General features: G+C 32.5%; 1 protein-coding gene across 1 annotated transcript; it reads left to right on the top strand.

Annotated features, from left to right (window-relative positions):
• Positions 1–11403: 11403 nt before the first annotated feature.
• Positions 11404–12360, top strand: LOC147404746 (uncharacterized). The gene has a single exon (XM_086437900.1). It carries the CDS (start codon positions 11404–11406, stop codon positions 12358–12360), a length of 957 nt encoding a protein of 318 aa, XP_086294026.1.
• Positions 12361–13081: the final 721 nt, after the last annotated feature.

The following is a 13081-nucleotide window of genomic DNA, read 5'->3' as shown; positions in this document are numbered from 1 at the left end:
CAGAATTATTGGAGTCGAGTTTCAACCTTTCAAACGAGACTAAGATGCGGGAAAAAGTTATTTTGAAGCAAGAGAGAGAGAGCTTTGGGCTAGAACTAGCCTTCATAAGGACTCAATGGTAAGAGAGAAGAGAGAGGGGTTTTAGAGACAGAAAATTGATAAGATAGGATTGAAGTCGTAACTCCTACTTGTTGTAGAGGGAGTCGGTGAAGAAGATGTTTATGACTGCTATGTAGTGAAGAGGGTGAGAATGGTTGAGAGAGCCTCTACTCTCCAAGATATATTCGATCAAGGGAGAATTCCCAAATTTTGTTTCAAGCCATTTGCTCCCAATTTTATCTTTTGTTAGAGATTTTAGAGAATCAATTTTATAGCTTTTATTTATGTCCCTTTCAAATTGATTTGTGGGGTCTCCATGGCAATGATGTAAGGGACATTTTTGCTTTGGTTCTAATTGAATTTTCTTGCCCAATTGATATGCTTGGCTGGCTTATGAAGGTGATGATCCCACACAACTTATCCATTGATCTACTCCTTTTGGTTGGTGCAATTGATTGGCTAATTTTGAGTTTAATCGCAATTTGAGTCGAATTTTAAATATAGAATTAATATTGGCTTGATTTTTGTGATTAATTGGCTTAAATTTTATTTAAGGTTGATTCGAATTTAATTTGTTGGTTTGTGATTTGTTAGGGATTGGTGATTGGTTGAGGATTTTAGGTTGGATCTAATTCATTGATTGATTGGTTTAAGCTCGATCAATTTGATTTATATTGATGATTACAACTCAATTTGTGATGGGTTTGGTTGATTTAAATTTTAATTCACGATTGATTAATTTTTTTTAAATGATTGGGTGATGGTTTCAATCGGCAATTTATTGATTGATTATGTGTTTTAATGGGTTGATTAGTATTAAATTTATTCGATTTGGAGCGGATTATGAATCCTATCGATATGCCATCTTTTTTTTTTTTTGTACATGTTTTCTTAAATTGGGGTATATTAAGTAAAAACTTAAAATCTAACTAATGAAGGTTCAATAACCGATTCTGTTTTTTTAAATTTCGTTTTAAAGTTTTAATGTTGGGATGAATATTTCAATTTATCAAATTTGATTATGTCACGTGGTGAAATTCATCATTTGATGGGCATGGGTGTCATTCCAAATGAATGAAAATCTTAATTTCATGCGAGAAAATTCATCTTCCTAAACACAGGATCTCTAAGTTTTCTCGATGTGCGTGAATATTGTTAGAAGTTTATTTTTAGTCACATTTTCCTAAGAATCAAGATTTCTAAGCAAAAGTCGAATGTCAAGGGGTATTTTGGTTATTTTTTAATATTTTGTAAACTTCTTCATTTTCATCGATTTTAGTCTTGTTTGAGACATTTTAAAGATGTGGGACTGGTGAGGGATATTCTAGTCATATAGTCAAAAAATTTGAATATGGGCCATCGACTTCTTTTAGTCTTAATGTGATTGTTTCTAATTCTCAAGGTTATATTTTTCTAGCATTACGAGGTCTCTAAGTTATCGAAATATGTGGCGAACCTAAGCGTAAGTACTTGTTAAGTCAAGTATAGGGTGTGACTATCCTAAACATGCATAATTTCTACATCGAGCACAATGAGAAAGAAGATGATGGAATCACGAAGATTGGGGAGGGATAAAAATGGGAGATGATCTTACAAACATCCAACTTTTTTCGCATATTCTACGCTCATTATTAGGAATCCACAACAATCTAATGACGAATTGTCGAATCAGACAGACGCAAAATGGGATGTCTATATATGCCTCTCTTTGGTAAAGGGTATAAGCTACTGTGTTAGATAGTGCAACATCCAAATGCCAAAACTAGCGATAGATCATTTTACAATCTGATTCAGTAATTTGTCGGGATGTCCAGATCTTTTGAAGGTAAAGCTCTCCCTGGTCTAAAAGGTGTTAGATCCTCAAGCGTAGGCTCTTTATAACCATGAGGGAGTTATATCCTTGAATTTGGAAATCATCCCCAACTGATGCAAAATTGCACTTGTGCGATAGTGTGATACTTTTAGAGCATTTAATATTAGTTCCTCGAGTATAAAACTCTCATCTATTTGTGTTAGGTCCTAGAAATCTTCTCTCGTTGATGATAATGATGTAAGTTGAGGTGCACGTATGCAACGAAAGTAATGATCTAGTATTGAATTTGAATTTGTTAAGGTCATAATATGGTTGGACAAGGAGATAGTTGGAGTCACGATATTATCATACTCGGTTGATATAGTTGTGGTATATTTGGACTTAGATTGAAGCCTCTGTATTTTCATGCTTGAGATATGGTTAGAGTCGTAGTATCTTTGAGCTTAAGGATTGAGTGAGTCACAATATCTTCAAACTCAAAATCAAAATCGCAATATCTTCGGGCTTGAATTGGTAGGAGCTTCATGAAATCCTATTTAAATTTCTTTTCTAGAGTTCAAAAGTTGAAGTCTCAGACTCAAATTCAAGAGGGCCACATTTCTTGGGCTGGAGTTTATAGGAACTTTGTTAAAATCCTATTTGAACTCACATTTTAGGGTTCAAAAAATTGGAGTCTCGTTTCTCAAACTTAAACTCATGAGGGCTACGTTTCTCGGGCTGGGGTTGGTAGGAGCTTCAATAAAATCCTCTTGAAACCTCATTCTAAGGTTTGAAAAGTTGGATTCTTGTTTCTCAAACTCAAACTCATGATGACCACGTTTCTCGGGCTTAGGTTATTTAGAGCCTTGATAATGTCGGGATCAAGGATTGAGAAATCAAGTCTTTATTGGTTTATCATGCATCTATATTCATAACTAGCATTGGGCTCCACCAGGTTTTTAGAATTTTGAATGAGAATTTCATATTTGATTAATGAAAACTTTGAAATCATGGTGACTTTCAAAAATGCCCCTAATTGAGCGTTGACTTCTAATAAGAGCTTGACTACGAAATTGATGAAGTGCATGTCACTTGAAAAGTATGGACGAAAGACTATAGATTCCGATAAATGACAAATAGAAGAATCGACATTCTTTTAAATTTTGAGGATTCTTAAGATTATCATATGCACAATAAGGAATTGATAAGTTTCTTTTGGATTTCTTTTTAGGAATGCTTGAGCTAGACTTAAAATGTTGATAATTATTGAAGTAGAAGATCTTTCTCTTCAAAGTAATCGATGGTTCTATATTCTCCTTTATAGAATACTTAGGCAACTAAATATGCTCTTGAAGATCTAACATGCTTGATAGGGCTTCTAAGTTTACGTCAACTTTGACTCCAATACTGTCATGGTTGGATGTGAGCTCTTAGCTAGAAAATAGATGCTATGACTTGAACAATTTTTCGCATTTTCTTAGCTGCTTTTGGATTTTCCTTTTTTAGTGCCATCATTTTTCTTAGATCATCTTTTTCAAGTTTTCAAACCAACGGGTTTTGTTCTTCTTTTGAGGAGGATACCTTGATTTTTGCCTAGGTCGCCTCTTTCCAATTGTCAACTTAACAACCACTTCTTTTTTATGCCCATGTCTTAACTTTTGCTTAAGTCGCCTTTTTGGATTTTCATCTTAGCAGGTTTCTCTTTTTTCTTGATGATTATGAAGATTCAGCGTGACAACTTTTCGCTCCTTGCACCTTAACGAAATCAATTAGCAATCAGGAGGACTTAATAGGTGGGCTTAGGATAAGGTTTAGAAAGAAAATGTGTAAAGCCCAACTTCCCAAAATGCATGTAGTCTGGTATTCTCTTTGTTTTATCAATTCTTTTGGTTCTCTATTTTTAACGCCCTTAGTTTGGCATTATTTTTTTTACCTTTCAATTGTAGATATTTTTGAATGATATTTTTCTTGAAAGAATATATTTTTCAATTTTTTGTGTGTGATTGAGCTTGAAGTAACTTCTCAGATAGCCTACTTACCCCAATTTTTTCTTTTATTTGTTGGATCAGGTCAAAACGTAGTTCAAAAAAAGAGTTCCCTCCCAAGCTTGGTTGGTGTGATTTAGAAAAAAGATGTTATTGATTTTGCATAAGTTGCAAGGAGTTAAAAAAAATGTGATCTTTGTTCTTGGCAAGAAAGGAAAATGATTCAGCCAAAGAAGACATCCTTTGATGAAATATCATTTGATTTGGTCAAAGTTCTGGGAACTTTATGTCTTGATTGCTCTATCTAATAAGGTCTCTTTTTTATAATGAACAACCATGCTTCAGGTAGGTCTTCAACAATTTTTCTGTGAAATTGATTGTGATAGATTTATTTTTCTTGCACAATGTTGAGTCATTTGAATCTGACTTTGATTTGTTCAATTTTTTCATAACTTCAAAAAATCTTTTATTATTTTATGAATGAAAATTTTAATTTTCTCAAATGAATCCTTTTTGTGAGTCTTAACACCTTTGTCGATGGTTTCAATAACATTATTCTTAACTGATAATTGTGGGACCACCAAATTTCAGCACGAATCCCCATAATTTTATGTCACAATCCGAGACACTGAAAACTCTACCTAAACGTGATAAAAATAATTATATAATAGAGGAAAAAGAATAATATATAACTAGAGAATATCAGAGTGTAGAAACAACATCAATTCTAACATATGATTCACTTACAATATTTCAAATACACATCGTTAAAAAAATAAAACAAATAACCAAACCCGAAAATATCCTTAAGCAAACGGGGTCTGCAACTCGTCAGTAATGAACTCCAAGTGCTAACTCGAAATTTGTTATTTAAGACTAACTTCGAAATCTGTCAAAACTAGAAGGTAAAGAATATGGTGAATAATAAGGGAGTTATCCAACAGGAAACAAATATCTCAAACTAACAGACACCTAAATATGGGGAAAATCATTCTAACACATTTTGGAAAGATATGCAAGTTTTTCAATATAAACAACAACAAAATGGCTAAACCATACTATATTTAAATAACCGCAAATCATGTCACATAATGTAAAATTTATGAAATAGACAATATATGTATCATTTGTCAACTTACCATTTCTATTTTCAAAATAACAAATAAAATATTGAGCTTAAATATCTTATGAAATATTTTAAAATAAAATGTAAGTCAATCTATAAAATAAATAATTTTTTTCATCAACTTATAACTATTCAACTTTAAAATCTCATTCTTCAACTTTTAATGAAATACTTCTTAATCATAAAGAAAACATGTTAGAAACATAATTACAATCACTATTTAAAATAGTTAATGAGATAACATTCAAATTTTATAAATTAAAATAAAACAAATTCAATAATTAAGTACAAACAATGGTAGTGTGTCTGTTAAAAGCATTGAGAACCATGACTGGATACCATCCCACTTAAGATTATAAATTATGTTCCTCGTTTAATCGATGTGGAACCCTATCATTAATTCCTGATTCTGCACCCGATCGTTGTACTTACCATGGTTAGGTGACCATTTATCGACCTAAGTTGGCTGTTGATTGTTAATATGAGAAACAGGTCTCTTCACAATGTATTAAAACGATCAACTATTACTAGATAGTTAATGATCATTTACTTGTCATCTTCTTCTAAGCCTATCAGGTGAACATATGATTCCGTAAGACATCTTCACACTTTTCACAACTGTCGTTACATTATATAGTTTACTGATAAAAGAAAAAGAGAAGACTTTCGGATCTCAGTTGTGATATTAATCCCTTATGTATCCCATACTACATAAGAATTTAATATCACAATCATTCATCTTAAGATAGTATGTTACTCCGAACATGACATGATAGACTATCCTTTCAGGTTTTAACAAACTCTTTAATGGATCCCAAAATAACTACATATAATTTTTTTTCCAAAAACAAAGCATACAAGTGTGTGAAATGGATATCATGTTTCCTACTATGCCACAACCCAACCCATAAAAATAAACAATACACCTCGCTTCGTGATAACAGAATCATAAATAAACATGCAACCATTATCTCATGATAACAAAAAGTAAATATTAACCTCCGGATACCTACTCACCAATACACGCATCTAAAGAGAGTCTACACTCTCACTTATGAAACAGAAAACAACATACTCGAAATGTTGTATATTAGAATTCCAACACTTCGATCATTTTCTTTCAAATTCGACCAATATTGAACACCTTTGAAAATAAAGTTTACAATCAATTGTAAATATTAAAAGTTCATTATTCTTAAAATATGTGAGAAAAAGGTTTCAAAATGATTAAAAATGAGTTTTAAAGGAATTTTACATAGATATGGATGATCGATGCAACTCTAGACATCCAAATCTAAAAATTGAAAAATACTAAAATTTTGTATTCAGGGCTCTGGATGGGTCGACGGAATCCGAGGGTTACTCACTCTCGATTTGTTTTGTGGGACAATAAGTTGATTGATAAAAGTAGAAGGTGGGTCGACCGATCGTGTTGGGTCTACCAAAACTGAGAGTTGCTCACCCTCAAGTTTTTTATAGGATGAAGGATCAATTGACCGAGGTAATGGGTCAATTGAGCAGAAGGGATTTGTTCTCTTTTAGAGAATTTTTCTCAAATTCATCTAAGCTCTTCAAAATAGTTTTCAAATCGATTCAACATGAAAATACATTAAACAAATAATTCTAAACATGATTTTGTAAAAATTAACATTTTCCTAATTTATAATAAAACATACAAGGTTTTGAATAAAAAACTACTTGCATTGAGAGAAGCTAAAACTATTAGGAAGATCAAGAAATTCCTGACAGTCGAAAAGTCAAAAAAAAAAAAGAAAAAGATATGAATATTCATCGTGGAACACCAAATAATACATCTAGAAGCATGATCTTTTTCAAATATCTTTCATCCTAACTTTAATAAAAATAACATTAGATTTTTTTAAAATTAATATATGATGCAAATCAAAACTAAGACTATTAGGAGGTTCAAAAGTTCAGTACCTCAAATTTGGAGGCAAAAAACTTTACAAAGCACGTGGGAAATTGAGTTTAGTCGAACACTCCATGTCATATGTTGTCAAATTTTCTTGTTATATTTCCTCAATGAGTTGCGATGATTCGATAAATTTTCTCTTCTATGGCGACATCCAATGGATCTTCTAAATCGATGAAAACATAGGTTGAAGATGGAGGAGGCTAGAATTTCTCTAGGGTTTTCCTATTTGCTCTAGGATTTTGTTTTAAGAGAAGATGACCTGGTTAATAGATGAAGAATCTCTAAATTTTTCATGGGTCCTAGTATTTATAATGTTAAAAGGATGTAACAGCCATTACTTGATTTATTTTGTTTTAATTAAAAAGTCTATGTCCTTAACCTCGATTTTCATGATCTTATAGTCTATTTTGGTTAATGTTTCGGTGCGGATCTAATTGTAAAATCAGTTTGGAAAATTTTCAACTTCAAAAATTTTCATTTGTTGACCTACGAATTTCCTCGAGAGAAGTGTTCAAAAATCTAGGGCATTACGATCTCCCCCTAACAAAAATTTCATCTTCAAAATTTGAATCTGCGTTTCAATCCTCTAATAGTATTCAATCATTAGGATCCAGAAATATTTTCACATATTCAATTCTCGTTCGATATAACAATGCCTCTGCAAAACTTTCTCTCATTGGATCATTACAATCAACTCCTCATTCATCGACATAATCTTCATAATCAACATAAGTTCTCCCCCCTTTAAGGAGGTACCTAATTTTCTCTGAAATTCAAATCCATTTTTCTAACTCACACAATTATTGGATCTTCAAATTTAAATCAAAATTATCATCGAAGCCATATGTAAAAGATGATCAATTGCATCTCAAGTCATTCAGAGAATATGGTACTATCATCGAATTAACTTCTAAAATATTTCCTCATTCCAAGACATCGGTTATTTTAGACGTGTCCTTTTCTATAGTACTTCATATTCATTTTTTTCTACCTAAAAATCAATCAACATTCTTAATTCATGAACATCACTTGTTATGCCTAAATAAATAGTTCTCTCAACGTGCCTAGGAAATCAACTATCTATAATTCTAAATTATCTAAATGTGTTAACTCACTATATTCTTCATTTGAACACCTCAAACTTCATTAATCCTCATTAATATATTATCTTCATTCTTATCTTTAATTGATCCTTGGAAAACAATATCAATCCTTAAAATCTTAAAAAAAAATTTATTTTGTATTTTCCTGTTTGTATTTTCACCTTGTAATTCCATTAACTTTATATCACAGTCCATCATTCATTCGACAAATAGGGATATTCATCATAATACCCTTTCAAATTCTAAATCACCTCATCCACCATTTACAAGTCATAAATAATATTCTATCTCGTTTTGATTAATATTAAACATAATTAATTTCCTTTATAGTCAAAAGGAAATCATAAACTTCAAAATCATTATTAACATTAGGGTTTCTTAAACGTCATTATTCTCCAAATAATCTACACGAGTACAGATTTTTAATTAATCAATACATATCTAGAATCAAATCAAATCACAAATTCTTAAGAAAACATAGTTGACAATCATATCTCGATCATCTATTATTTCGATAAAATATTTACCAACTAATTCGATGATACATTGATCCTTAATAATATTTAATTTCTCCATAATATTATGCTTCTAGCAATCCTTGACAATTTAGAAAAATATAAATTTTCACAAATCCATCAATACATGCATTTCTTCAATAACATTCTTTCATTATATCCACTGTATCTCTCAAATATCATCAGCTCAAGTCATAAGTCACTATCTTCTAAATATCAAATCAAGTCAAATAACAAATATCTATAACATCATGTATAGAATTTTTTTAATTTTAATTGACCGATTGACTAATCACCAAATCATAAAATATATTGTCCCCAAGAATCATTGTCACAATTATCCATTCATTTATTTCAAATCAAACATTAAGACCTTTCCTAAACTGCAAAATCTTGTATTCTCTGGCCTTCATCTTCTATGTTTTTTTTTTTTTTTTCGGAATTCACATTTCATAAAAAATGTAAACCTATCTTGGCAGCAATCTATTTCTTGCATATAATTTACATTACATATACGTAAAATTTTTATCTTATTTAAATTTTCCATTTTTATAAGGTATCGTGGATTTTTATCTAGCCCTAATTATTAATTGTCAAGTTGCATCTAAGTTTGGGGTTACTTTTAAAGATTTTTAATCATGCCACCTCGTTAATTCCTATGATAGGAGACTGTTGCACAGTTTTCATAACTCTGACGTAAAGCTTAGACGTATTACAATTGCATAAATCAACCGCAGGACCACACATCCTAATCATATCACCGTCTAGACTCTAACAAGCCTCTAGACTCAAGAGTTCTTGTCCCATATAGAACTAATAGTGAGCTTTGAAACCACTCTAGCGTATTTGTGAGGTATTTATAACTAAAATCGCCTCAACCCTTTTCAGTAAATAGTTTAAAGGAGTCTGATTGGTAAATAAGAGATTTTCTTAGAATAAGGAGTCGCCACCTAGTTTAGGTCTAAAAATCAAAAATAACTCCAAATAAATATGGATTAGTCCACGGATCAGAGAAATAGGTAAGGGGTCAAATTACGAGTTTCAGAAGGTGTTAGGCACTAAGCCCGATTGAAATGATCGGTCTCTACTATGATCCAAAACTATCCTATGGTTAACATACAACGACTAAAGTCAAACTAGGGTTCAATCATCATCAAATTATATTGGATTTGCTAAACGAATCTTAAGGTAAATATTCTCTCAAATATCACGTAATTTCTCGAATTTCGCATAAAAAGAAAATTTTATGAAAAGCTTCTTATGTCCCATGATCTAAAATTAATTGTAAATCCACATGTAAATACTTTTCAAATCAATAACAATGGAAGTTTGCGAAAATTTTCTAAATTAAAAAAATTAGAAATGTGAAATTTCTAAATTAGTAATTTATAAGGTTTCTAAATTAGAAATATGAAACTTCTCAAATTAGAAATTTACAAATATGATAAGTTCCCAAATTAGAAATTTATAAACTAATTTTTCAACATTAAAAATTATGAAACTTCCGCATTAGCAAGCCCCAAATATGAAATTTCTCGAAATAGTAAATTTATGAATAGGAGTTCCCAAATTAGAAAATTGTGAAATTTCCATATTAGAACGTTCTAAATATGAATTTTCCACAATAGAAAATATAAATCCAAAATTCTCGAAATAGAAAATAGAAAATATGAACATATATGGATCTCAAAATTGGCAAAAATCAAAATCATGTAAAATGACCACATCTAAAAAAATATGAATATACAGGAATCTCAAAATCGTCAAAAATCAATGTCACACAAAATTATCAAATCAATAAATCAGAGAATTTGAGATCATATAAAATTATCAAAACAGGGAAAAAATGAATGTGTATATGGGATGAATCACAAACCATAAAAAATATGAATACGAAAGAAAATATTCGAACTACGATGGTCACTAAAATTTTTCGAAATAAACAATCTTAATACATGTAATTCAATCATAATAATTGTGGAGGTGAAAAAATAAAACTTGTACTCAACAATCCTACTAATGTGAGATATAAAAATCGATTATTGAAAGAGAAGAGAAATAGGAAAAAATAAAATAAATAACTAAATAAACTAAACCAAACTACGTGGTGATTCTAAATAAAACGGCCATCCGAGAAACAAAAACTAAAGATGGTTAAAAAAACAAAAAAAGAAACAATGAGAGGCAGTTGGGTGTGATTCCTTCAAACGAAACTCGAAATATCGTGAGACGTCGGAGAAGGTAGGAAAACAACGAGATGACGGTTGACTGTGCTGCTGCTGTTGGGGCGTTTTGAGAAGGAAAGTAAGGTGCTGGCTGTGCCATTGGGTGGTTCAATAGAAGAGAAAAGAAACAGAGGGCTGCTGTGCTGTTGTGTGGTTTGAAAGGAGAAAGTGAGAGAAGAATGGAGAGTTGCGGCTGTTGAGTAGAGGACGTGAGAGAGAGAGAGGGAGAGGAGAATGCGTAGAGAATGAGAGCAGGGCAAAGAGAGGACGTGGGAGAGAAGGTGTATTACCAACTGATCTCCCACCAAATCAGCAACCAAATTAGTCAAGTATTACTAACTGATCTCCCAACAAATCAGCAACCAAATCAGTCACTGATCTCCCAACCAAATCAGTCAACGATTTCCCAAAATCTCTCTTTCCTTATTTTTCTCTTTATTGTTACAATGAGTTGTACATTCCTTATTGCTGGATTTTTTCCCTTTTTCTATTTAGATTGTAACAAGCCTTTATAAATATCATTGAACATATCTCTTCTTTCATTAAGGAAGAGAACATCAAATTCTTTCAGTTTCTTAATTTAATATGGTATCAGAGCCATAAGACTTGAACCACTACAAAAATGGTGGAGCCTACAGTCAATGATATCCATGGATCAAACGATCCTCTCTTCATTCACCACTCAGATAATCCCACTGCGGTTCTTGTTTCTCCTCTTCTCTCAGGAGATAACTATGGTACATGGTTTCATGCCATGACAATGGCACTTCGTGCAAAGAATAAGATCGGATTTGTTGATGGATCGATTGAACCTCCTAAAGAAGCTGAAGCCTTGAATAAATGGGAAAGATGCAACGATTTGGTTAGTTCATGGATTTTAAACTCCACAGAGAGTGATATCCGTGGAAGTATCCTCTATGCAGAAAATGCTAGAGACATATGGGTCGATCTTCGTGACCGATTCACTCAAAAATATGCACCCAAGATCTATCAACTGAAGCAGGCTATTGCTTCCTTGAAGCAAGAGGAATCCTCTATTTCCACATACTTTACGAAGATAAAGGCGCTATGGGATGAACTCAACTCGCTTTCAGTTGTACAACCTTGCACTTGTGGTCACGGAAAGGCAAGTATTGCTCGACACCAACAAGACCGTATCATGGAATTTCTCCAAGGTCTCCATGAGCGTTATTCACCCCTTCGAAGTCAGATTTTGTTAATGGACCCATTACCAACTGCAACCAAGATATATTCTCTTGTACGTCAGGAGGAAAAACAACAAGAAATCCACTCTTCATCTCCTTCAGTTACTATACCAGAAGCTGCTGCACTCACAACCAATAGCTCTAATCTCATAGAAACTACATCAGCAAATCGTGCTAACATTAGCACTAACAACAGAAATTTTCGTCCAAACAGATCCTTCAATCGACAAAATAATCAACGAAATAGTAATGGAAATGACCGCCGAAGACTGAAGATGCATTGTGACTATTGTGGGTATGACAATCACAACATAGATACATGTTATAAACTACATGGATTTCCCTCAGATCAATCAAGGAACAATTCCAAGTAGCCAAACAATTCAAGTCCCTCATCTTCAGATTCTTCGCGACTGAACGAACGAGCAATGGTGTCAGTCCCAATGATTAAACAAGAGCAATATTACAATATTCTGGCCATGCTTTCATCAGGTAGTACTAATGGCAATGCCAATCTAGCAGGTATAGCTCTCACCACTCAACTAGACTCTGTTTGGATTATTGACACTGGGGCTACCAATCACCTGTGCTCTTCTTTATCCCTCTTATCATTTCACTCACCCTGCACCACACCAGCCTTGTTCAATTACCAGATGGTTCCAATACACAAGTCACTCACATTGGGACTGTGAATCTTTCTTCAAATCTCAAACTTGATCATGTCTTCTACATCCCATCTTTTAAATTTAATCTTTTATCCATTAGTCAACTTACGAAGTCTCATCAATATTCAGTAACCTTCTTTTATGATCAATGTAACTTTTAGGACCTGTCTACGAAGAAGACAATTGGAGTGGGTAGTGTGCGTAGTGGACTCTACTATTTCCAAGTATCCTCCGCCTACCTAGTTACTGGGACCCCTACCATCGACATTTGGCATTGGAGACTTGGACATCCTTCTTTTAGTCGACTATCAGAGTTAGCCAAGAACTTTCCATTTATTTATTGTTCCAATAAATATGTTTGTGATGTTTGTCCTCAAGCGAAACAAATACGTTTAAGTTTTCCAACTAGTTCTATTTCATCAAATAAACC

The sequence above is a fragment of the Akebia trifoliata genome, chromosome 4, assembly GCF_017979445.1.
Source record: "Akebia trifoliata isolate Shusen 1 chromosome 4, ASM1797944v1, whole genome shotgun sequence".
In the NCBI taxonomy this organism is placed as follows: domain Eukaryota; kingdom Viridiplantae; phylum Streptophyta; class Magnoliopsida; order Ranunculales; family Lardizabalaceae; genus Akebia; species Akebia trifoliata.
Note: the sequence above shows the minus strand (reverse complement) of the source record. Positions and strands in the feature narration are given on the sequence as shown.